Genomic DNA, 24,138 nt, shown 5'->3' with positions numbered 1-24,138 from the left:
GCTTCTCTGTCAATTTGGGCGTAGTTCCTTTCTGCTCCAGACAGCATCCTGGAATAATAGGCTATGGGAATTTGCACCCCGTTGGGCTCAAGGTGACTGAGTACTTCGCCCACACCATAAGGGGATGCATCGCATGCGATGCAAATGGGCTTGGACTCGATGAAGTGGGTTACTGTGGACTTATCCGACAGTAATGCTTTCAGGGCCCTGAAACTCTGGTCGTGGGCGGCAGTCCAGACCCATGCTGCCTGCTTGTCTAGTAGCCTGTGGAGTGGGTCTGCAATGGCTGCCTTGTGTGGAAGGAATGCATGGTAGAAATTCAGCAGACCCAGGAATGCCTGTAGCTCTGCCTTGTTCTTGGGTGTGGGTGCTAGTTGGATTCTGTGGGGTGGATTCCCCTGGCATCTACTCTAAACCCCAAGAACTCTGTGGAGGGAACTCCTATGCTGCATTTCTCCCTCTTGAGCTTGAGGCCAGCTGTGCGCAGCCTGGACAGTACCTCCATGAGCCTACCTGCCAGTTCCTCTGCTGATGCTCCTGCAATTAGGATGTCATCAAAGTAAGGGCAGACTCCTGGGATGCCCTTGAGTGTCTTTTTCATAACCTCCTGGAAGATGCCAGGAGCAACACTGACTCCAAACTGCAGCCTGTTCACCCAGAACGCCCCCCTGTGTGTTACTATGGTTTGAATGTCCGCTGTTGCCCTAGTAACCGTGAGTTGCTGGTACACCTGCGCAAGATCGAGCCTTGCAAAGATGGCGCCGCCTTGGAGGGAAGCAAGAACATGGCTGACCGTGGGGACCGGGTAAGCGTGCGGGTTCAGGGCGCGGTTCACCGAGCACTTATAGTCGGCGCAGATCCTTATTTCCCCGTTGGATTTGAGGGGGGTTACGATGGGGGTTTCCCACTCCCTCCCGTCTATGGGCTCTAAGATTCCCTGGGCCACCAGCTTATCCAGCTCGCGCTCGATTTTGTGTTTGAGCGTGAAAGGGACTCGCCACGGCTGGACCCTAATGGGGGAAACGTTCGAGTTAAGCTTGAACAATATGGGGGGCCCTGTGTACTTGCCCAACAACCAGTCGAAAACGTCTGCGAACTCCCGGCAGACGGCCTCGACGGAGTCCCCCTGGATCCGATGGATCCCGGAGACTGTGATACCCAGGGCCTCAAACCAGTCTAGCCCGACCAGACTGGCTCTGCAGCCCTCTACCACTACAATGTCCAGGTGCCCTTCGCGACCCTTAAACCCCACCAAAACGGTGGCCTCCCCCTTTACCTTGACCGGTGAATTCTGAAAATTGGTAAGGGTTAATTTTGTAGGCCATAATTCAATCCGCTGCTTGCTCCGGCTGGTTATGAAGTTAAGGGTCTCATCTGAAATGATTGAGACCGCTGATCCAGAGTCAAGCTCCATGCTGCAAGGGACGCCTTGCAAGCGGATTGTTAATCTAATTTTGGGTTTGAGCAGCCGGCGGCTACCCGTGTGCTTAATGGCCAACCAGCTCTCAACATAGCCAATTCCCGTTTTGGTCAGGCCCCCAGTACCTTCAAACAGCGGTTCCTCTGGCTGCAGCTCGTGGATCTCCTCTCGGGGGCAGCGGCTACGGCACACCGCGGCTATGTGGCCTGTTTTCTTGCAGGCCCGACACGTGGTGGACCGGAACTTACAGAGACTGCGCATGTGGTTCCCACCACACCCTGTGCACCTCTGAGGGTTGGTGGCGTTGCTGGGAGGCCTGGGCTTGTCTGGGCGCCTGGCTCGCTGGTCGGGGGTCGACTTCCGCTGGAGGAGGTTGATGCTCTGGTCGTCCTCCTCTGTGGCACCCTGCCGGTGGACGCTGGTCGCCTGGTTGCCGGACCGGATTTCCTGGCAGGCTTGGATGGCCCCGCAGGCCGCTTCGTGGGCTAGGATGGCGTCCTCGGCTTCCTGGAGTGAAACCTCCTCTCTCTCGAACAGGTGCTCTTGCAGCCACCTGTCTCGTAGGCCGCAGATCAGCCGGTCCCATAGCCGCTCCTCCAAGTTCAAGAACCTGCAGGCGACTGCGGATTTTCATAGGGCGGCGAGGAAATCGGCACCGGTCTCGTCGGGGCGCTGGTCCCTTTTTTCGAATTGTGACCACACGGCCACCTTGGAGCGCCGGGGCTTGAAATGGGCGTTGAGTCTGGCCACGAGGTCCCGGTACACGACGGTGTTGATGGCCTCCTGGGGGAACAGGTTCGCGGCGATCTCCAACAGCGCTGGCCCCCCCGAGGCACAGCAGTGCTGCCGCCTTCGCACTGTCCTCTGATATCTGGTTGAACCGCATGTACAGTTCAACATGAGCCAGGTAACGGGTCCAGGTCTCGGGATGGCGGGTGTCGAACTCACGGGGTTGTCCGGCTCTTGCCATTGCAGTGCGGTTGCGGTCTCGGGCGCGGTGCGGTGTGCGGTCTCGGTTGCGGATGCGGTGACCGGCGTGGTCCGGTCGGCTGGCAGTCGTGGGGGAGAAGGAAGGAAAATGCCTTTTCCTTCAGCTCGCGGAGCGTTTCCCCAGTGACTTCAGCTCTTGGTCAGCAGCAATCCCAACTTCATCGCCACTATTGTGTAGTGGGTACGACGCAAGGAAGAGACGCCAGCCGGTGTGTGAGTTCAGCTCTTTATTGGAGGGGGGTAGTGAACTGGGGAATGAGAGTTACCTGGCCTCCTTAAATACCTGGCCAGGTAAGCGGACAGCCAATGGGGTTGGCCCTAGGTTCCCGCCGCAACTGGGTTTCCCGCCGAAACCATTCAGGCCAACGCCCCCTGGTGGCTGTTGCTATGCAGGTGCCTGCATACATAACAAACACATCTTCACGTACATTAATAATCCATTGCAATGGGGACCATATGACAATAGCAGAATCCAATAGGACAGCTACAGTATAGGCCAATGGCAAATCAATCAGGTCCAGTACCAACCTTTTATACCCTTTCTTGTTCTAAGAGTGTAGTCAGATGGTCCGCTGACTTTTGCTGACTTTTGTTGACCCCTTACTGCCCCCCTGTTGACCTACTTTCTACATACACTTTCTGCTGAACATAACTTTCCACATATACCCGTGTACACTGGAATCCACATCCAGCAGCTACTTTCAGTTCCCTATTTCTCCCCTGGTTTTAATACTCATGAGCCAAATATGCATAGACCTATCTACTTTGTAATTTCATATTGCACAAAGCTCAGCAGATTAGAAATAGTATGTTCATATTGTGAAACAGTATAAAGTTCAAGTCAAAGCTTTGTTTTAAATCACTGCTGTGGGGCCTATCTCAGGTTTGCTCCAGCCTCAACTTATTATATGAGGAGGGGACTATATTTTCATCTCCCACAGTTACCATTAGGTTTTTTTTAAGTGCTAAAGCTTCAACATCACTTATATACCTGGTAGAAATTCACCATAAGAAGGAGCATAACGCCAAGGTGAGATTGCCAGATCATTAGATACCTGCTTTTCAAGGAAAGGGACCCTGAAAAACAGAAAGGAAAATTATAAACTTACAAACTTTGATGTTGAGAGGTGGGAAATCTGTGGGATTTGATTCATTAACAAGATTTAGAGAAATGGAATGTGTTGCAGATAATGGGAAAAAAGTCTCTATTGTAAAACAAAAGCAATGCAGAAGATTCCATTTTTAACAAGGATGAAATGTTGAGATAGCCAGCCTGCTTGTGGACAATGAAATGCTGGCAGTTTCTCACCTTGTTAACAAAGATTCCTTGTAAGGATGCCCTTTAAATGAACTTTAATGACGAAACATTAAAAATAAAAAAATAAAAACCAAACAAGATGAAATGTTACAATTTGTGGTGGATTCATCACTAGATTGTCAAAATTTGTCTAATTTTACAGACTGTATAACAAAATTTAGCTATGTTCAAAGAGACGAAACATTGAGTGGCAAGTTAAGACTTTCCCATTGTTTTAGGACTAAAGAGGCTTTCCCACTTTAGGAAATGATTGTCTATTTTTTTTGTTTAAAATGTTTATATATCCCTCCACCTTTCAGACAATTCTGGGTGGTTCCCAAGTGCATTTTATTTGGGTGACAAACCCAAATTGGGTAGGTGTAAACTATTGTTTTCATCAGGTGTTCATTGAACAGTAGAACAATCTTAAGATAAGGAGGATTGTTCTTGGGCTGGTGAAGACTAGAACTCACAGTCCTCTGGTTTCTAAGTCACCACCATAAGACTACACCAAATTGGCTTTTTTATAAGACACCTAATTAATGATACTTTGCATCTAATCTATTGCTTTTGAAACCATTTAATCCAAGCTAAATGGCATTTTATAGTCTCCACACCATATGAATTTTATATTTTATTTCCCATAAATCTAAAACACTTATTTTTATGAAATGTAGATATATCCATAAGATGGAACTATCAGTCTTTCCTTTTTCAGTGTATCATGACCAATATATAATTCAAACAAAGTTTCAATGAAGTCATATCAAAGCCAACTCCTCCATTTTTAATATTTGGCCAAACTTTTTTGTAGTGCAGTTAGAAACTTCATTTATACAAGAATGAAATTACTGGTTAGTCTTGAGCCTACATGCATAACATTGGGAGCTAAGTAAGAACTCAAGCTGAATCAATTGTACGTTTATTTATGTAAGTATGTATTGTTTCTTTGGTTCATAGATGTCCTTCTCTGTGCCTCTCCTTTAACATCCTTAAAAATGGAATTTTATTATTGCTTATTTTGGGCTGTTAAGGACTAATTATAATCAACGCTCCTTATTTCTACCACTTATCAAACACAGGATCATCCTGTTATAACAGTAGAAACTCAACAAAGATATCAAAACTGATACAGTGTATTCTTGGTTATATGTCTATACTGTAATGTTTCCCTTTGTGACCATCTTGTCTCTTTATCACTTGTAAAGCAATTGATTCTATATTGGGGATCTGCTGCTAGTATGTGCACATGTTCAAATGTAATCAATACATTACATGCAATCAATAGAACAATATTATGTGAGAGCTATGTAAACTCACATCTCTAGGTCCTGGGATTTTTTAATTGAAACAGAGCAGTGACTCGTAACCTCCTAGCTTTAGAGTAATAAAACACTCTTTGTATTTTGTTGCATTATTTTGCCATGACAGTAGGATTAGCCCAGAAATATAACATTCAATTAGCATACAAGAAAATAGTTTTGCAACCGATCCTTACAGAATGCCTTTATGAGTATTGCAGTGGCATTGTGGTGTTCCATGACCATGAGTCTAACATTCAGGTGCTTTAGAATTGGCTTATGACAAGTAGAGTTAATAGAGAAAGCAGAATTAAAATTGTATATCATGTTCACATGATGTCTTGCTTTCAAACCGTGGTGATTTGCTTAATGACCAAAGGAAAATGGGGTTGTAAGCCCATCACAGTCACCTGATCAGCCTTTCAGTTCTATTAATACTTAAATTCAGATCCACTTTCTTGATTGGAATTTATTTATATTATTTATTGTATTGGGCTCCCAATGACTGTGAAGAACACTTCCCTACTATTGGTCCTTAAAAAGCTGTTATGAATATCTTATCTAAATAAGATACAATAAACAAATGGCATTGCAATATTAATTTGCTGGTGGATCACAGACATTATTTTTATAAGCCCTATGATGGTTTCTTTGTACTTATGCAAGATGGTACAACTAAGATGGTAGTTTGATCTTTCTGCTCTATTAATTGATTAGAGGGCTTGTATTGAAAAGGGCTTATACTGACAAAGCTTTACAACTGTTTCTGCATGTTCTTGCTTTGCAGAGATCCACAATGTGGCTGGTTTGGGTGGTGATATGCTTAATCCAACAAGCAGTGACCTCAGAAAAATCTATAAATGGAAGAAATTTGAATCCTGAACATCTGATGAACATTGTAAATTGCTCATCTGGGTGGTGGTAAAGGGGAAGGGGTCCTCATGATTTATTCAGCCAGTTTCTCAAGAAAAAGGGTTGAATTGACAGAAGTTCCTGACTTTTTGGGAGACAGTTTTGAAATGTATTATTCAACTTCCAATTCCAGATTAATTGAGTAACTAACACTAAAAAAGCCCTCCTTTTTAATGGCCCTTAAACACCTTAAACACTACATCAAACTGGCTCTTTTGCAAGACACATAATCAATGATCTATTATTGCTTTTGAAACCATTTAAACCCTGCATGTTATAGTCTCCACAACATATGAATGTAATCCCTTAATTCAGGGTAGAGTCAAGGTGACTGGATGGAGCTAAGCATGTATTGTCTGGATGTCCTTCCTGACACCACACGGAGTTCACAGCAGATATTTTTTCTAAACATCCGCCACTACCTAAGATTGAACTCTCAAACTTCCAAGTGGGAAAGCAAGTGTCTTCATTACTAGGCAATCATGCTGCTTGATTAAATCATACTGACCATCTTAAAAAGGCATATCATCATTATGGCAATAGTACTGAAACACCCACTGCAAATTGTGCTTCTTTTACAATTCTGTTTGTGAAAACAGAATTGTCTGCACTTTCTAGCCAAGCACTTTATGTTTGGCTAGACAGAGCACAACTACTTTGGAGTTTAGAAAATATGTTGCTGGTTTGGCATTAACTTCTAGTTCAGGGAGATCCCACTGTGCACAAAGGGGAAAATTATACCAGTATTTAAGATATGTGGACTTCAGGTTCCAGAATTCCCCAGCCGGCATGGGAAGGTTCATACATCTACAAGTTGTCAAGTTTGAAAATATTAGATTATACCTTCCTATTCCTACATAATGGGAAAGTATGGGGCAAAGAAGAGAAGGAGTACCTTCATCTAGTAAAAACAAAGACAATACTTAGATAGTGACCACTTATTTTAAAAAAAACATTTGTCACATTATAAATAGTTAGAGTAGTAATGCTCCTGAATGCTATCTAGCTTTTTCAAGGCATTGTTGATTCATTTTTTCCCTGCAGAGTGAAATCATTCAGTACTGGGGATACCCTAGTGAAGAGCATGAAATCCTGACAAGTGACGGCTATTATCTCAAAGCAAACAGAATTCCTAATGGAATACACAGTCCTGAAAAGACAGGTATTTTGGAGATGAATTATTAGTATGGTTATACAGTATTTCTAAGGCAAATGTCTGCTAGATTCACTGTACTAATACAAGTCAGGCGATCAGGGAAAAGCATTTTCAAAGTCATGAAATCAGAAGTAAAAAATATGAGAAACAGAAGGAATAGTGTGGACAAGATCAGGTCTGATGTCTTTTAATTAAGACTTATTCTGATATCTTTAATCTGGTGCCCTTCTATTAGAACTTAATCTGTCATTAATCCAAATGATCAGTGATTCCTGTCTCCACTTGTTTGCAAACGTTTGCACTGAAGTCGCTCAGAATGTAAACTATGTATTTTTGAACTTATTCCATAGTTTCTTGGACTATAGCATAAAAGCCCTCTATTTCAAGCTCTGTTGTAGCAGTCATTGGGGCATAAATTTGGATAATTGTGATGCTGAGTGGCTTGACATAAATTCTGATGGTCATTTTTCAGTCACTGACTTTTTAAGAAGTTTTTTATTGCTCTAGTTTCTTGCTTACAATAAAGACTACTGCATTTGTTTTCCTGGTATCATGTCCTGAATAATAGAAAAGGAAGTTTTCAGATTGCAAAAAGCCATTGTCCAACCAGTGTAGTTCACTGACATCCAGGAGATCAATTTCCAACCTGATTGTCTTTGACAATATTTAATTTCCCCTGGCTCATTCCTTTGACATTCCACATGGCTATCCAATCTATCTCTGTATAACACAGACATTTGTTTATGTCACTGGCTGTGTAAGCAAGTTGGGCACCCTATCTGACATGTTTGAGACCCTTTCTATGAAATTTTCTTGGAGAATGTTTTGCTGGGTCTTTCTCCAACCCAGTAACTTACTTTTCAACAGCTGCCCAGGGATAGCAACTACCATGGTCCTTGTTAACCTGAGTAACAACCAATCTGGTATGGGATTCTTTTTCTGTTGTCTTATCATAGTTAATGGGTTTATGGCTACTCTTAGTCTGGTTCCTCAGCTGAGACCTATTTGGCTTTCCAGTATACTTTCTGGTGGCATACGTCCAGCATAGCTTTCAACCTTAATAAAACATACAAGCCCTTCTTCCATGACAAGGGAGTATCCATATGGAGGGGAAAACATGCTTTATCCTGATGAAAGCAGGAAGACCCTATAGATTCCCTATTTCAGTTACTTCATTTTCAGAATAATTTCCATCCAAGAGTTTTGTTTGTAAGTTTTGTTTGTTTGTTTGTATGCATGTGTAAAAGAACAGCAGGAAGAGCCAGAGGGCAGAATTAAGTGAGTCATCAGCCTAGAATCATTAAATTTCCACCCTCTAAGTCCAACACCTCTTGAATTCTACTGATTCTTATCTAGTACCAATTTAGTATTGAACACTGACTAAATTCTTGTGTATAGGCTTGAGCAATACATCTTCTTAATTGCGTAAATTTTTTGGATTGCTAACAAAGAATTAAAGGGAGACTGATATAGCTATTTCAAACTTATTTGTTCTCATGAGTCAGCCACACCCTTCTGACATTTGAACCTGGGCTGATGGCACATTAGGCAGTTATTTAACCACAGGCTCTTTCTCACTTTGTCAGCTGCATCGGGGAACGAAGAGGCAGGGGAGATATGTCTTGAGTATTTTATAATCTTAATTATAATTTAAACTTGTGTTCCTGATTCTTTGTACCTGACAGTATATAGATGATGTAAAAGAGATGAGAACCAGTTTGGTGTAGTAGCTAAGACATCAGGCTACAAATTGAAAACTGAGTTCAAGTGCTGCCTAAAGCAGCAAGCCAGATAGATTACCTTGGGCTGGTCATCATTTCTCAGCTTTAGAAGGGGGCAATGACAAACCACTTCACAAAAAACCCATCAAGAAAACTGCAGGGACTAGTTTCCTTCCCTCCCCCCTAAAATATGTAACTAAATCAGACTTGGGACTTTTAGGGACCCCAGGTCACATCCAGCCCTTTGGCTCTTCCTGTCTGGCCTGTGTGAGGTTAATTAGAAATTAGAAATCAAATGTAAATAAGTGAATGCCATGAATGCAATACAACTGCATTGCTTTTAATTTGAAGGCAACTGCTTCCCCCCCCAGTTAACGTGTGCATGTGTGTGAGCCCACGCACCATCATAATAATGTTTCTGCCCTCCACAACAGTCCCAGTTTTTCATGTGGCTCTGTTATTACTCAATCAGCTTTGCATGTGTGTGAGCCTACGCACCATCATAATAATGTGTCTGCCCTCCACAACAGTCCCAGTTTCTCATGTGGCTCTGTTATTACTCAATCAGCTTTGATATGCATCAAAGTTCTGTTGGCACTAAAGAAACTGGGACAAGTATGGTAACTAATTTGTTTTTCATTTACGGAATTACATACCACTTTTCAAACCATTTTTTCCACAGCAGTTTCAACACAAAAATAAAATAAACAATGCATCACACTTGAGGTGGGAGGAAGGCTTTCCTTGTGAATTCGTAGTTTTGTAATACATGCATCAATATTGAGACCTCATTGAATTTGTACCTTCTGTAGGTCAACATGTTGGCATTAGCTCCCAAACTCTGAAGGGCACGTATTTGAAACATTTCCTCTATTGCTATTATATAAGTATAACATAAGGGACATGGTGGCTCAGTGAGTTAGGACGCTGAGCTTGTCGATCAGAAGGTCAGCAGTTTGGCGGGTCGAATCCCAAGTGCCGTGTAACAGAGTGAGCGCCTGTTACTCGTCCCAGCTTCTGCCAACCTAGCAGTTCAAAAGCATGTAAAAATGCAAGTAGAAAAATAGGGACCACTACGGTGGGAAGGTAACAGCATTCCGTGTGCCTTTGGGGTCTAGTCATGCCGGCCACATGACCATGGAGATGTCATCGGACAAGCGCTGGCTCTTCGGTTTTGAAACAGAGATGAGCACTGGCCCCTAGAGTCGGAAACGACTAGCACGCATGTCCGGGGGAACCTTTACATTTACCTTAAGTATAATATTATAATATATAATACTATATAATAATATATAATATTACAATATATAATATTATAATATTATATTATATATATAAGTTGTCCATGGCTTTGTGTACCTCAGCTCAACCATCTCCGACACTCTCTCTTTAGATACTGAGCTGAATAAATGTATTGGTTTATACAAAGAGAGTATGGCTTAATAAGAAGCTGACAGAACATACAAAGATCCAGATCTATAGAGCCTGTGTCTTGAGCATACTCTTGTACTGCAGTGAGTCTTGGATCCTTTATGCACAGCAGGAGAGAAAGTTAAACACCTTTCATATGCACTGTGTCCGACGTATTCTTGGCATCAACTGGAATGACAAAGTTCCAAATAGCGCAGTCCTGGAATGTGCTGGAATTTCTAGCATGTTTACACTATTGAAACAGCAATATCTATGCTGGCTTGGGCATGTTGTGAGAATGGCTGATGGTCAGATTCCGAAAGATCTTCTGTATGGAGAACTAGTGCAGGGAAAGCGCCCCAGAGGGAGACCAGAGTTGTAATATAAGGATATCTGCAAGAGGGATCTAAAGGCCTTGGGAATGGACATAAACAGCTGGGAAACCTTGACCTCTGATCGCTCAGCTCGGAGGCTAAAGATGCAGCATGGTCTTCTCCAATTCGAAGGGACACTTGTGAGGCAGGTTGAGGCAAAGAGGCAGTCCCAGAACCAGCGAAATCTGGGGGCTGGACAGGGGACAGATTGTATCTGCCCTCAGTGTGGAAGGGACTGCCACTCTCGAATTGGCCTTTTTAGCCACACCAGATGCTGCTTTAGGACCTCTTTCCAGAGCACGATACCATAGTCTCTCAAGACTGAAGGATACCAATGAAAACATACAGAAAAGACCTCTACATTTTGTTTCTTCAACCAAATCCTAATAGTCCTTTCCAATTCTTCATTTGAATCAGATACATGTCCACAAAAGTATTCCTTCCATCCTTTTCCCCTGCAGGTGAAACTTTGTGATCATATTTCCTGGACTAATGCTTGTTTGGGTAATACAGTGAGCCACATATTATGACAACTGTTGGCAAATTTCAAGTGATGAAGCTTTCACCTCTGCCGTCAGCATGTGAAAACCCATCCTGCACAAACTGTCTAATTTTGAAGAATATCAATAATGTGACCAGATGTATGATTTCCTGTGAAATCCCAAGCTTTAAGTGATCTGCTGATTGTCCTTAATCACTTCATTAATTTTTTCTCACTTGAAAGTCACAAGTTGTCCACTTTGCTCTGGCTCATGCAAAAAAGTTCTTCATTATTTGCCATCTTTGCTTTTTTTTTTTTTTTGGATCCATGCACATTGCTCCTGTCAATATAGTCATCATTATAAACAACCTGCACTCAACTATTAATCTCATTTGAATAGACTCCTTTGGCACTTAAAAATTCAGTCATGGCATGTTGCTTAAAATGTACCAATGAGTTTCACTAAGGCTTCCATTTCACAAACAATAGCAACACTAACTTTTCTCATAACAACTTTTCAATAAGTGAAGTGAAACAAAAGGTACTAAAGAATAGTCTGAGCTTCTAGCATGTCAATACTATGCTACCATCTATTGGCAATTTGTAAAATTGCAAACATTACTTTTCATTCAGCCTTCATACATTTATGCTCATATTCAGCCTCAAGGTTTCACAGATATTATAAAGATAGAACTGTGATGTTCCATATTAATAAAAAGACTATGTTCCTTGCTAGAATGATCCTTAAATGATATAATATTTAAGGTTGCTTATTTTCAAGGGCCTAAACCAGCTGTGTTACTGGTATCTGGTTTTGTGACTGAAGGAAGAAGTTGGCTCATCAATCTTCCCAGAAATAGCCTGGGATTTGTTCTAGCAGATGCTGGCTATGATGTTTGGATAATAAATAACAGAGGAACTACCTGGTCTAGAAGACATCAGAACTTAACAATTGACCAAGAAGAATTCTGGAATTTCAGGTAAACTCAGAACAGTTTATAATAAATAAAAGCAGGTTTTTTCCCCAGAGAAATGGATCAGATTTTGTAGAATGGGAGATGTATCCTTTAGTAACTTTTCAAATTGTATTACATATTCAGAGTGAATTGTCAGATTCATTGGATTTATGACACTAAATTAGGGAGCCCATAGAACATAAAGATATTTTCCTCCAGTTTCAATATCAGTTATTCATTAAGGTTTATCAGTAATTCAGATTTTATCATTAAAATGTCATTTGAACTGTGCAGAATGTGGATGTACTGCCTATCTGCAACACTTTAAAGTAGCTGCACTGCACATGCCTGCACTTTTTCCCACAAAAGGAAAAGGTGTTCCAGGTGCTATGAAGATCAAAATGCTAGGAGCACTTTGCCTCCTAGTGTCAATAAATTAGTGTTAAACTTTTATATATATTAATAGCAAATATTAAATTGCAGTTACTATATGAAACCCAGCTTGGTTTAGGGATGAACAGCTCCGGACTAGAAGTTGGAAGATCATGAGTTCTAGTCCTTCCTTAGGCACAAAAGCCCATTGGGAGGAAGCTGATGGGAAACCACTTGTGAACTGTTGCAAAGAAAATGGTCCATGTACAAGTAGTCCTCAACAGTTACAACAGTACGTTTAGTGACTTTGATGTTACAACAACACTGAAAAAAATGACTTATGACTGTTTTGCACGTTCCGACCTTTTTTTTAGAAAAGTTTATTAAATGTACATTTAAAAATAAAAGTGGACATGATTCAACTTCCCTAGCTACAACACTACTATTAGTATTTCCTTATGTTACAGAAAGAAATAACAAAAACTTAAAATACGTTCTATGACAGAGGACAGAGTATAACAAACTGTACATATAACATCTGTAAATTTTTTAATAAACTGTCTTTCAGTCATCAACGTTATATTTACACATCTTTCAGCTGTGTCCTGATATAGGTGCCATTTTGCATGTTACAACCTTTGATCCCCAAGGGCATTTGATCAAAATTCAGACACTTGGCAACTGACTGGTATTTATGATGGTTGCAGGATCCTGGGGTCATGTGATCACCTTTTATGACCTTCTGACAAACAACGTCAATGTGGAAGCTAGGTTCACTTAACAATTGTATTACTAACTTAATTACTGCAGTGATTCACTTAACAACTGTGTCAAGAAAGGTGATAAAATGGGGCAAAATTCACTTAACAAATGTCTCATTTAGCAACAGTGAGACTCAATTTTGGGCTCAATTGTGGTCATAAGTCGAGGACTACCTGTAGTCATCAGTAGTCAAAGTTGGCTTGAAAGACCACAATAAATTCTATGAAGCCAAAATTGCATCATGTATACAAAAGAGGAAGGTCTGCCTGGGGAAAAAAACAGCTGTTTGAAGAAGTACATTTTTAGGAGGAAACAGATTAAGAGAAATAAACAGGGGGAAAAACTTCATACAGGTTCAACAAACTCAGTCACAAAATTCTGGCAAAGCAAATACGAGGAAGGAGAGAGAACAGAAGAGACTACAATATCTTAAATGGAAGCAAGATTGATCTCTCAGTGCAGTATTCCCTGACTTGTTCTTAATTATTAAGGCAAATCCTATCATTTTAAAAATGAGCAATTTGATAATGAAACAATTTAAAAGACAGCTACTACTTTGGAAATCTAATGGGGTTAGTTTAAGTAAAGTGCCAAACATGTAATTAAAAATTAGTTTTCTTCACTCCTATGCTGTCTAGGTCAGAAACCAGGAGATTCAATCCCACCTTACCCATGAAAGTGGCTAAGTGACTTTGGGCCAGTCATTCTCTCTCAGCCCAACTCAACTCACAGGGTACTTGTTATTGGCAAAATAAGAGGAGGAAGGAGTGTAAGATATGTTCACCGTCTTAAATTATATTTAAAAAAACAATAAAGGCAAGATTTTAAAAAAAACTTGCAGGCTTCTGATTTTTTTACCCTCAACCAGAATAAATCTCAACAGTGTTTTGTGTCTTTGCTTGTGTCCCTCTATTACAGTTTTCATGAAATGGCAATTTATGATATTCCCGCAACTATAAACTTTATACTACATAAGACAAAGCAGGATAGTTTATATTACATTGGTCATTCTCAAGGAGCTTCATTGGGTAAGTTAAGGATGATAATCATATTTCATTTTTGCATCTTTCTTTGCATCAGTCAATAATTAATGCATTATAGAATCATAGCTGTTTAATGATCAATAATACATTTACTAATCTATTGTGAAATATATGCCCAAAAGAATATGCTAGAGGTTAAATGCAAATAACTGATTTCTTTCTTTTTCTTTTTTCCTGAAAGATGCTGCAGTAGTGAAGAAACTAAGCCAGTCATGAATATAGGCTTTAGGGCCTATTAGAGGCATGGCAGAAATGTAGGGAAAGGATGGGGATTGAAAATTCAACCTTTGATTTAGGCAAAATGTGGGTAGCTTTGTGAGACTAATCACAAACATTGCATTTGGTCTTTTGATATTAATCACCCAACCAAATAGAATTTGGTGGCCCTTGGTCCTTGCTGAAGATAATGAGATTATCTTTAACATTTAGCTATGAGATATCTGGGTGCAAGCAAAGCATTCTCATATCCTTTTATTAGTCTTCTCTCTACCTGTTGTCTAAGAGCAAATAGCTCACCTTTCCAACCCTGTCCTATTTTAGTTATATCCCATTAATTCACAACTCTTCTAATCCAGAATTCCTTCATATTCCCAATCTTCAATCTTCAAAGGAAATCAATCCAATTTGGATATTCAGCTGCAGGGAAAAGAAAGCCACTTTTTTAACAACAACAATAAGATGAGGAGGAGGAGGAGGAAGAGGAGGAGGAGGATAGCTGACACTTCCTTGCAAGTTTATCCTTTATGTACCGTATTTTCCGGCGTATAAGATGACTTTTTAACCCATAAAAATTGTCTCAAAAGTTGGGGGGTCGTCTTATACGCCGGGTCGTCTTATACGCCGGAAAATATTATTCACCTCTCTGATCTGCAGTCCCTGGCAACGCGCTCCAAAGCCGCCTCCCAGCCAGCATGTCGCCGCCAAACTTCCCAGCCCACACCGTGTCTAGGCACTACAGCCCGGATGGGTCCGGTCCTGGTCAAGGACGCCGCGGAGCCCGCTGGCACCGGGCGAGACCCAGCAGAGTTGTCCTGCGTGCGCGCGCTGGCCAGCTGCCGGGCATCGGTGTGTCAATCACTCATCGGATCGGGGGAGGGGACGGAATGGCTTGGAGCTGAGCCGCCGCTGTCGCCATCGCCACTGGGGTTCGGACGGGAGGGAGAAGCCTCCTCTTTGTGAGCCTCCCCTGCCTCCGAGCCAGGCCGGCGATCGCTGGAGAGACGGACGCGGCGTCGGATGGTCAGAAGAAGCAGCCGACGCGCGGAAGGCAGGCTCACGATGAGTCAAGGTGGGCCTGCGTCTGTGGCGTGCAGGGATGGCGGGAGTGGCTCCCATAGCGAGGGAGGCACGTCCAAGGGGAGACGGGTGAGGCCCGTGCGGCGTGTTGCGAAGAGGGGCCCCGCTGAATGTCGCGCCCATAGGCCGCGACAGACAGTAGGAAGGGAGCACCTTTGCTCCTGCCGAGGCACCGCCTGACCCGCGCCGACCGGAAGAATCGCTTGCCTGGTCACAGAGTGCGGAACAGCGGTACTTGGCGCCCCTCTTGCCCGCAGACCATGCAGTGGCTCTCGCCAGCCGGCCTCGGCATGGCTGCCCCAAGCCCGGCTCTCTAGCGCGTCTTCCGGGCCCGCCTGGCCAAGCGTCTCCTGGGCGGGGCTTGGCTCCAGACGCGGCGGATGCTCCGTCTGCAAATGCTTTCTCAAAGCCGAATCGCGCTTGGCCATGCAGGCTGCCGAAAGGCGGGGACTCAGAGTTCCCGCGGTGGTTGCGGCTTCTGGTGTGCTGTTTGCACAGTCTGGCCTGGAAGAGCACGTGGCTTTGCACCATTTGCATCAGACGGGGCTGAATCTGAATCGGACTTTTTTTTTTTTTTTTTATTGAAAAGTTTTATAAAATACAATTTTCCTTTAAAAAAACCCCCCTTCCCCCTCCCTCCTCCCCTCCCTACCTCCCCCTATCTCCCCCCCTCCCCCTCCCCCTCCTCCCTCCCCTACCTCCCCCCCTCCACTTCCCCTCCTCCCCCCTCCCCCCCCCGACTTCCCAGAGCAAAATACAAGGTATATATCTAAAAGGCAATCATAAACAATCATATACTAACAATTATAAACTCTAAAATCCATCACTCACTAGCTTGTATATAGTAAACCAATCCTTAATAATACTAAATATATATAAAAAACTAAGATAAAAGAAAACTAGCATCATTCCCATCTATGTTCTTCCACAATTCACTATTACCTTAACATATTCTCATTTGCACATTAATAAATAGTTCTTACACAAATTAACCCACATTAACCCACAAAACTTTCTTCCTCTTCCTCTGTAGTAAGTTGTCCATTAATTCCAAATTAAAAAAAAAAAATCTATTACCATACATAGCATCCCAAAACTTTTTTTTTTTTTTTAAAAAACACAACTACCACTTAACTATAAATATTTTGTGGAAGTTCCATAGATTTCTACTGGTCTTATTTTTTTTTCTTTTTTGAGCATTTTAAGGCAGCACGCGTCACCCTCTGTTCTCTAAGATCATCCAAAAGAGTTGCAGCTTGAACTCCTCCTGTACCCTTCTCGTCTATCTGTGCATCTTCATCCTCTTGATGTTCTCCTTCTCCAGATCCCTCTGCAGCTTCCAGAAGTGTTGATGGGGTTACTTCCAAGACATTATTATAAAAATCATGTGCTTGCTTCACATTACTCAAACAGTATCTTTTGCCATCATACATGAAGCTCAACCCAACTGGGATCTCCCATCTGAACCTTATATCTCTTTGCTTGAGCTCTTGCACAAGAAATATAAAATCCTTCCTTCTCTTTAAAATCTTTGGAGGAATTTCTTTTAAAACCAAAACTTGTTGACCAGCAATCACAACTTTGGTATCGTAGGCAGCTTGTATAACTTCATCTCTAATTTCCCTTTTTACGAAATAAACCACCACATCTCTAGGCAACTTTCTCTGTTTAGCAATCCACGAATTCACACGGAACACTTTGTCCATACCTTGTTTTAATTCAGATGCTGGATGGTTCAATACTCCCTCAAAAGCCTCAGAAACCAGCTGCTTTAAATCTTCCTTAATATCCTCTTTTAGGCCTCTAATTCTCACAGCAAACTGCATCTGGTAAAATTGGGCCAAGCTCTGTTCACTGTCAATTTTGTCTTTTAAATCTTCAATTTCCAATACTTTTGCTTCTAATAAAGCATTCTTTTGAATCAAGTCTTGCACTTGATCATCCAGCACCTCCACACATTTAGCAACTTTTTGCACTGAGGACAAAATGTCTACCTTCATTTCTCTAAGTTTCTGTTCCATCCTTTCTTCCATTCTCTGCTCCAATTTCTCCAATTTCTCCTCCATCTGTAGAAATTTAACACCCATTGACTCCAAAATTAACTGGGTATGTTTTTCAAGATCCTTCGATGTCAATACATCAGGAGAATGCAACGCCTGCAGCAATGATTGTTGTTGCACCGGAGAATTTCCAGCACTCCGAAAAGTTCTAGGGGGAGGTTTAGCCGCCATCTTTTACTTACAATTGTGACGCACTTTCACTTTAAGTTTTAAACAAAGTCCATCAAGCTTGAGAGTAAAATAAAATCTTCTTCATCTCTTCATCTTTCCCTCTTGTACTGCTCTGCCTGCTCTTTCCCTTTCATAGTCTCTCCTTCAAGCAGGGATGGTCGCAGACGCCTGGCTCTGCTCCATAAAGTCCGGAGCAGAGACGCTGGTCAGCTGGGAGCAGCCCAGGCTACGGGGGAGTTCAATCCTTCGGCCGCCCAAGCTCCAAGCTCAGGCGGCCCCGGAGAACTCAACCCCCACCTGGGGGCTCACCCCCTCCTCTTCTCCCGAGGAGGGGGCTTCAGATTCACCCGAACAGCTGATCGGCGCTGTTTCGGGCGAAAAAGCACCAGCTGAGCCGCGGGCAGCCCGGGAAGGCTCCCTCCGTCGCCGCGGAGCCACCGGAAGTCAATCTGAATCGGACTTGTGTCGGACACTTGGTAACTGGCATGTAAGTATTTTCCGGCGTATAAGACGAAAAACCTTGAAAATCTTGTCAAAAGTCAGGGGTCGTCTTATACGCTGGGTCGTCTTATACGCCAGAAAATACGGTATCTATAAATCTTGGAACAAAACGAATATAGCAAACACCATCACTTAAATATCAACACAAATACAGGGGCTTCCGGTTTGGCCTTCCGCATCCAATTTCACCCTGCTGGAAGTTCTAAAAGGCCCTAAAGTCTCCCTGAAGAGGCAATGAAGAAGGAGAGTGCCTGGTCAATCATGGAGAGATGGTGGTCTTTCCGTTCGATTCGAGGAAAGCCCTCCAAACTAGCAGGGGAAGGACTGGCTACATTCCTGTGGCCAGCCAGTAGCCACTGACAACTGAAGAAGAAAAGCACCAATTAGCAGATCGTAAACAGCATGTTTGGAACTGGGTGAGAATATTGATCCTTTCTTTACTATTTTACAACTGAATTTCCTGGGAAAGGATCCCAAGAAGCTAAAAACCTCCAAACATGAGAAGGAAGGGGATTGTAGCCCCACCCTTCCAGAGGAACGGAAGTGGCATTTAATTTTTTTTATGGAGGACAGAAGTACATAATACTGAAGTGGAAGTAATATAAAGCTACAGTTTTGACAAATTTAAGAACTGAGATACCGTAATTGTTAAGATTTCTCTTTGGGGGAAAAATCATTGAGGTGAAATATAAGAAATCAACCCTTTGTCTTAAGAGTGGAAAATGGATTTTGAATGATATCTAGTGATGGATTTGAGTATAGCACTATAACTAGCTTCCTGGCTGCTTGGTGACTCCTAGCTTAATGGAGAACAGGTGGCAATAAAGGAAAATATTTTGATCATACTTATCAGTCTGACCTTCTTGTACTATAAATACCTACTGAGCTTGGATTTTTAAATCTTAAGAACTACTGGGAGAGAAAGGAAAATTTGTCTTTTGACTATGTCTGACAGGGAGAGACTTTTGAACTGCTTTCAGGGTGATTGAACATTTTGAACACTTTGAATACTGTGGATTACAACTTTGCCTGATCGAAAATTCTTGGATGCCTGAGACAAAGGATCACTGCAAAATAGTGCTTTTAGGACTGGACCCATATTCTGGAACCTATTGGACTATAAAGGCTACACATAAAGACCAGAAACTAGATGAAACTTTGTTCTACTCTTATTAAGATTGCTAACACTAGACAAGACTTGTATTTGGAGACCATAAAAGTTTTGACAGACTATCTGGAGGGGGGAAACAAAAATGGATGTTTTACACCCAGCTAAAAGTGCTAAGAAAATATACCTTGTACCTCCATTTGAAGCCCACATCCAGGCTAAACAAGGATCTCCAGGAATGATGCCTCAAGAAAAAAAATAAACATCTTTCAGAAGGAAACATACTCTATGCTACAACTAATTCAGTCCAGGCTCAGTCCAGGCTCGGGACAGATTGCGGTGGGATGGGGCCTGGGTTGGGCACCTCCGGGCCCCTGGAGTGGGGTGTGGGATTTTCTATCCCCATGACGTCTGGGAATGGCAGCAGGCGATTGTACAGAGGGCCATATCAACATCTGGGAGCGTGTCCCCTCTGTCTCCAAGCGGTGATGTGCTCCGACTCTCTGGTTTTGATCCGAGGTTCCGGGAACGAGGGTGAGCAGCCACCTGAGCTTAGGCTTGTGTATTGTAATGCCAGGTCCATAGTTAATAAGGCTCCTCTCATCTGAGAATTGGTTGAGGAGGAGCGTGTGGACCTGGCTTGCATTACGGAGACCTGGTTGGGCCCAGAGGGTGGTGTCCCTCTGACTGAACTTTGCCTTCCAGGCTTCCAGGTGCTCCACCGGCCTCAGGCTCAAGGTAGGGGCGGGTGTGTGGTGGTGGTTGTGAGGTAGACCTTATGTCCGCGGGAGGCCACCGTTGTCCAGATATCTGGGTGTGAGTCACTCCTCCTAAGATGTGTCCCTAGGGCTCAGTTGGGCTTGCTGCTGGTGTACCTTTCACCCAGTCGCGTAGCAGGAGCCCTGTCTGAACTTCTCGATATCCTCTTGGGTTTGGTGATTGAGTTCCCCAAACTTATGATTTTGGGGGACTTTAATCTGCCATCCCTGGGGGGAATCATCAGAGTTGGCTCGGGAGTTCATGGCTTCCATGACGGCCGTGGGCCTGATGCAAGTAATTCAGGGCCCAACTCATGGGGGGGTCAAACGCTCGATTTTGTTTTTCTATCTGGACGGTGGTTAGATGATCTAGGTGGGGGTTCTCCAATGATTATGCCCCTGTCATGGACCGATCATCATCTCCTGCGGCTAGCCTTCCGTTTCACCACCCCCCATCGCTGGGCCACAGAACCGACAAGATGGTTCCGCCCCAGGCGCCTAATGGACCCTGAGCGGTTTCAGGTGGCGCTTTTTTTTATTCCATTTATATCCCGCCCTTCTCCGAAGACTCAGGGCAGCTTACAAGCTTAGCAGTAGCCTTCATTCTATGTATATGCCTGCTTATTAGGGCTTTCACACACACCCCAAGTGGCATTATTACAAAGTCAGCTTATTGCCCCCAACAATCTGGGTCCTCATTTTACCTACCTCGGAAGGATGGAAGGCTGAGTCAACCTTGAGCCTGGTGGGATGCGAACCTGCACTAATTGCAGGCAGCTGGTGTTACTTAAGGAGGCATTAGCCCACTGCTCCACCAAGGCTCTTTTAGGGTCCCCGCCTGCCGCCTTCGCTCACAGCCCGGCCGATGCCTTGGTAGAAGCTTGGGAAAGGGCAGCCATGGAGGCACTCAACCATGTTGTACCCATGCGGCCCCTGACCCGGTGCAGATCCCAGTAGGTTCCATGGTTTTCTGTTGAGCTCCAGAAGATGAAGCGTCGGAGATGGGGCCTAGAGAGCTGTTGGAGATCCAGCAGGTCTGAATTCGACTGATTGCGACTAAGGTCCTCTACGAGGTCTTATCTCGCGGCGATGAGGGCAGCAAAGTCTAATTACTTTGCTGCCCTCATCGCGTCCACAGATAACCGCCCGGCTGCCCTGCCCTTAATCAGGAGGTGAGGGAGGAGCCCTTGCAGGGTCGTGCCGAGGAGTTTAGCCAACATCTGGTGGACAAAATTGCTTGGATTCGGGCCGGTTTGGACTCCGACTGGGCAGAGGCTGACGGAGGTGACACGAGCATTCTTGGTGATGTTATCTGGGATGGGTTCGACCCTGTGACTCTGGAGGATGTGGACAGGATCATGGGGAAGCTGAGCTCCACCACGTGTTTATTGGACCCGTGCCCCTCCTGGCTGGTTTATGCAGCTCGGGAGGGGACATGAGGCTGGCTCCAGGCAGTGATAACTGCTTCTTTGAGTGAGGGTAGCTTTCCTGCCGCCTTGAAGGAGGCGGTGGTGAGGCCCCTCCTCAAGTAGCCTGCCCTGGACCCAGCTATTTTGAATAACTATCGTCTGGTCTCCAACCTTCACTTTCTTGTGAAGGTTGTTGAGAGTGTGGTGGCGCATCAGCTCCCTCTGTTCCTGGAGGAAGCGGATTATCTGGACCCGTACCAATTGGGCTTTAGGCCCGGGTACAGCATGGAGACGACATAGGTGGCACTGGTGAATGATCTCTGGTGGGCTCGGTACAGGGGATGTTCCTCTGTCCTAGTCCTATTAGACCTCTCAGCGGCTTTTGATACCATCGACCATGGTATCTTACTGCGGCGTCTCAGGGGGTTGGGAGTGGGGGGCACTGTTCTTCAGTGGTTCTCCTCCTACCTCCTGGGACATTCGCAGTCGGTGCTGACAGGAGGGCAGAGGTCGGCCTTGAGGCCTCTCATTTGTGGAGTTCCTCAGGGGTCGGTCCTCTCGCCTCTCCTATATGAAGCCGCTGGGGGAGATCATTCGTGGTTTTGGAGTGGGGTATCTTCAGTATGCCGATGATACCCAGCTTTTCATCTCTACCCCAAACCACCCCAGTGATGCCCTCAATGTGATGTCCCGTTGCCTAGAGGCGGTTCGGGTCTGGATGGGGAGGAACAGGCTTCGGCTCAATCCCGACAAGACTGAGTGGTTGTATGTTCCGGCATCTCGGGAAATTCAGTTCATTCCATCTTTAACCGTGGGGGGTGAGGTGTTACCCCCTGTAGATAGGGCTCGCAACTTGGGTGTCCTCCTGGATTCACAGCTCAGTTTGGAAGACCATGTAGGAGCTGTGACCAGGGGGGCTTTTGCCCAGGTTCGCCTGGTGCGCCAGTTGCGACCCTATCTGGACCGGGATGCCCTGCATACAGTCACTCATGCGCTCGTGACCTCTCATATAGACTACTGCAATGCTCAGTACATGGGGCTGCCCTTGAGGACCACTTAGAGGCTTTAGCTGGTGCAGAATGCAGCTGCACGAGTTGTGATGGGGGTCTCCCGATACTCCCATGTAACACCTCTTCTCTGCGAGCTGCATTGGCTTCCAGTTGCCCTCCAGATGAGATTCAAGGTGCTGGTGATTACCTATAAAGCCCTAAATGGCATGGGTCTGGATTACTTACGGGAGCACCAGCTGCTGGCGTCATCTTCCCTTCGTCCTGTGCGCTCCCACAGAGAGGGCATCCTCAGGGTGCCGTCGGTCAGAGAGTGTTGGCTTGCGGCCTCCAGGGAGAGAGCATTCTCTGTGGGCGTGCCAGCCCTTTGGAATCAATTACCGGTTGAGCTCCGGATGGCTCCCGACCTTCGCTCTTTCCGCCGTGATCTGAAAACCTATTTATTTGAACAGGCCGGCCTGGTTTAAGGGGTTGGGGTATTTTTTAATTATTTATTGTTAGGGCTTAATTAATTTTATTTTATTTTAACTTTTGTATGTAATGCTTTTATTGCCCTGTACACCACCCTGAGTCCTTCGGGAGAAGGGCAGTATAGAAATTCAATAAATAAATAAATAAATAAATAAATAAATAAATAAATAAATAAATAAATAACCCAACAATTGTTGCACACAAAGAGGACACAAAAAGGAACCATAATGAGACTAAAAATAATTTAGACAATATAGATGAGCAAATCTCTAAATTAAATCTACAACTAAAAAGTTCCCAGATAACGACTACAAAGTATAAACAAATAAACCAGAAATCAGAAGACGAAACAGAGGAAATGGATTTAGAGATGGAAGAGATAAAAGTAGGGACATATAAACTACCATATACAAATAAAATACTGCAAGACTTAGTCATAATAATGAAAAAGGAAAAGACGCTTTACCCCTTAGGTCTGCAAAATATATCTGATGATAAGGAAGAAGATCTTAAAAAATGGAACATAAAGCTGTCAGGGGAAATAACACAACCTGGGAGACAAAAAATGAAAAGAGAAATTGAGGGAGAAGGACAGTGAGAGTTGCTTAAGGAATATAAATGGGTGGAATTTCCCCCCCCCCCAAAATACCCTACCTAAATTGTCTTCCTCATGCCAAGCAATTTTTACAAAAATAGAAAGAAAATTCCTGGGTGATTTAATTGCTTTGGCTTGGAAAGCTACTTGGCAAAGAAAGAAAGCGAGAGTTAGACTTAAAAAAAAGAATATTTGACCTATTAGAGGGGGCATTATATGATTAAATATTTGTTTGAATATGATTAACAGATGACTTTTAGATATAATTAGACTTTTATAATGAAAGATATGATTTAGAATTAAAATAGCATTTTTTTTCTTTTTTTGATATGGGAAATATGAAAATTAGAGATGGTTGGTATGAATAAAACTCTTAGCCATATAAATGCAATTAATATTGAGAAAATCATAACTGACAAAGATATTTCAAATACTGATGGGAAATCAAACTTTAATAGGAGCATGAAAAACAGGATATTGATTTATGAATTGATATTATTTGTATAATATTAATAAAATAGGATATTTATATTTAACTCTGTATGCATCAACAGTAGCAAGAATTGT

General features: G+C 43.5%; 1 protein-coding gene across 1 annotated transcript in view; it reads left to right on the top strand.

Moving 5' to 3' along the window:
• Window positions 1-5,804: 5,804 nt before the first annotated feature.
• The window catches only part of LOC310640812 (lipase member M-like), a gene marked incomplete at both ends in the record, with an annotated part of 38,454 nt that continues 20,120 nt past the window's right edge, over window positions 5,805-24,138 (top strand). Inside the window, 4 exons of the mRNA XM_083363328.1 lie at window positions 5,805-5,906; window positions 6,965-7,082; window positions 11,844-12,042; window positions 14,071-14,180. Of these exons, the coding sequence (XP_083219454.1) occupies window positions 5,805-5,906; window positions 6,965-7,082; window positions 11,844-12,042; window positions 14,071-14,180 (529 nt within the window). The remainder of the gene's footprint in view (window positions 5,907-6,964; window positions 7,083-11,843; window positions 12,043-14,070; window positions 14,181-24,138) is intronic.

The sequence above is a fragment of the Vipera ursinii genome (genome assembly GCF_947247035.1).
Source record: "Vipera ursinii genome assembly, chromosome: 5".
NCBI lineage: Eukaryota > Metazoa > Chordata > Lepidosauria > Squamata > Viperidae > Vipera > Vipera ursinii.
Note: the sequence above shows the minus strand (reverse complement) of the source record. Positions and strands in the feature narration are given on the sequence as shown.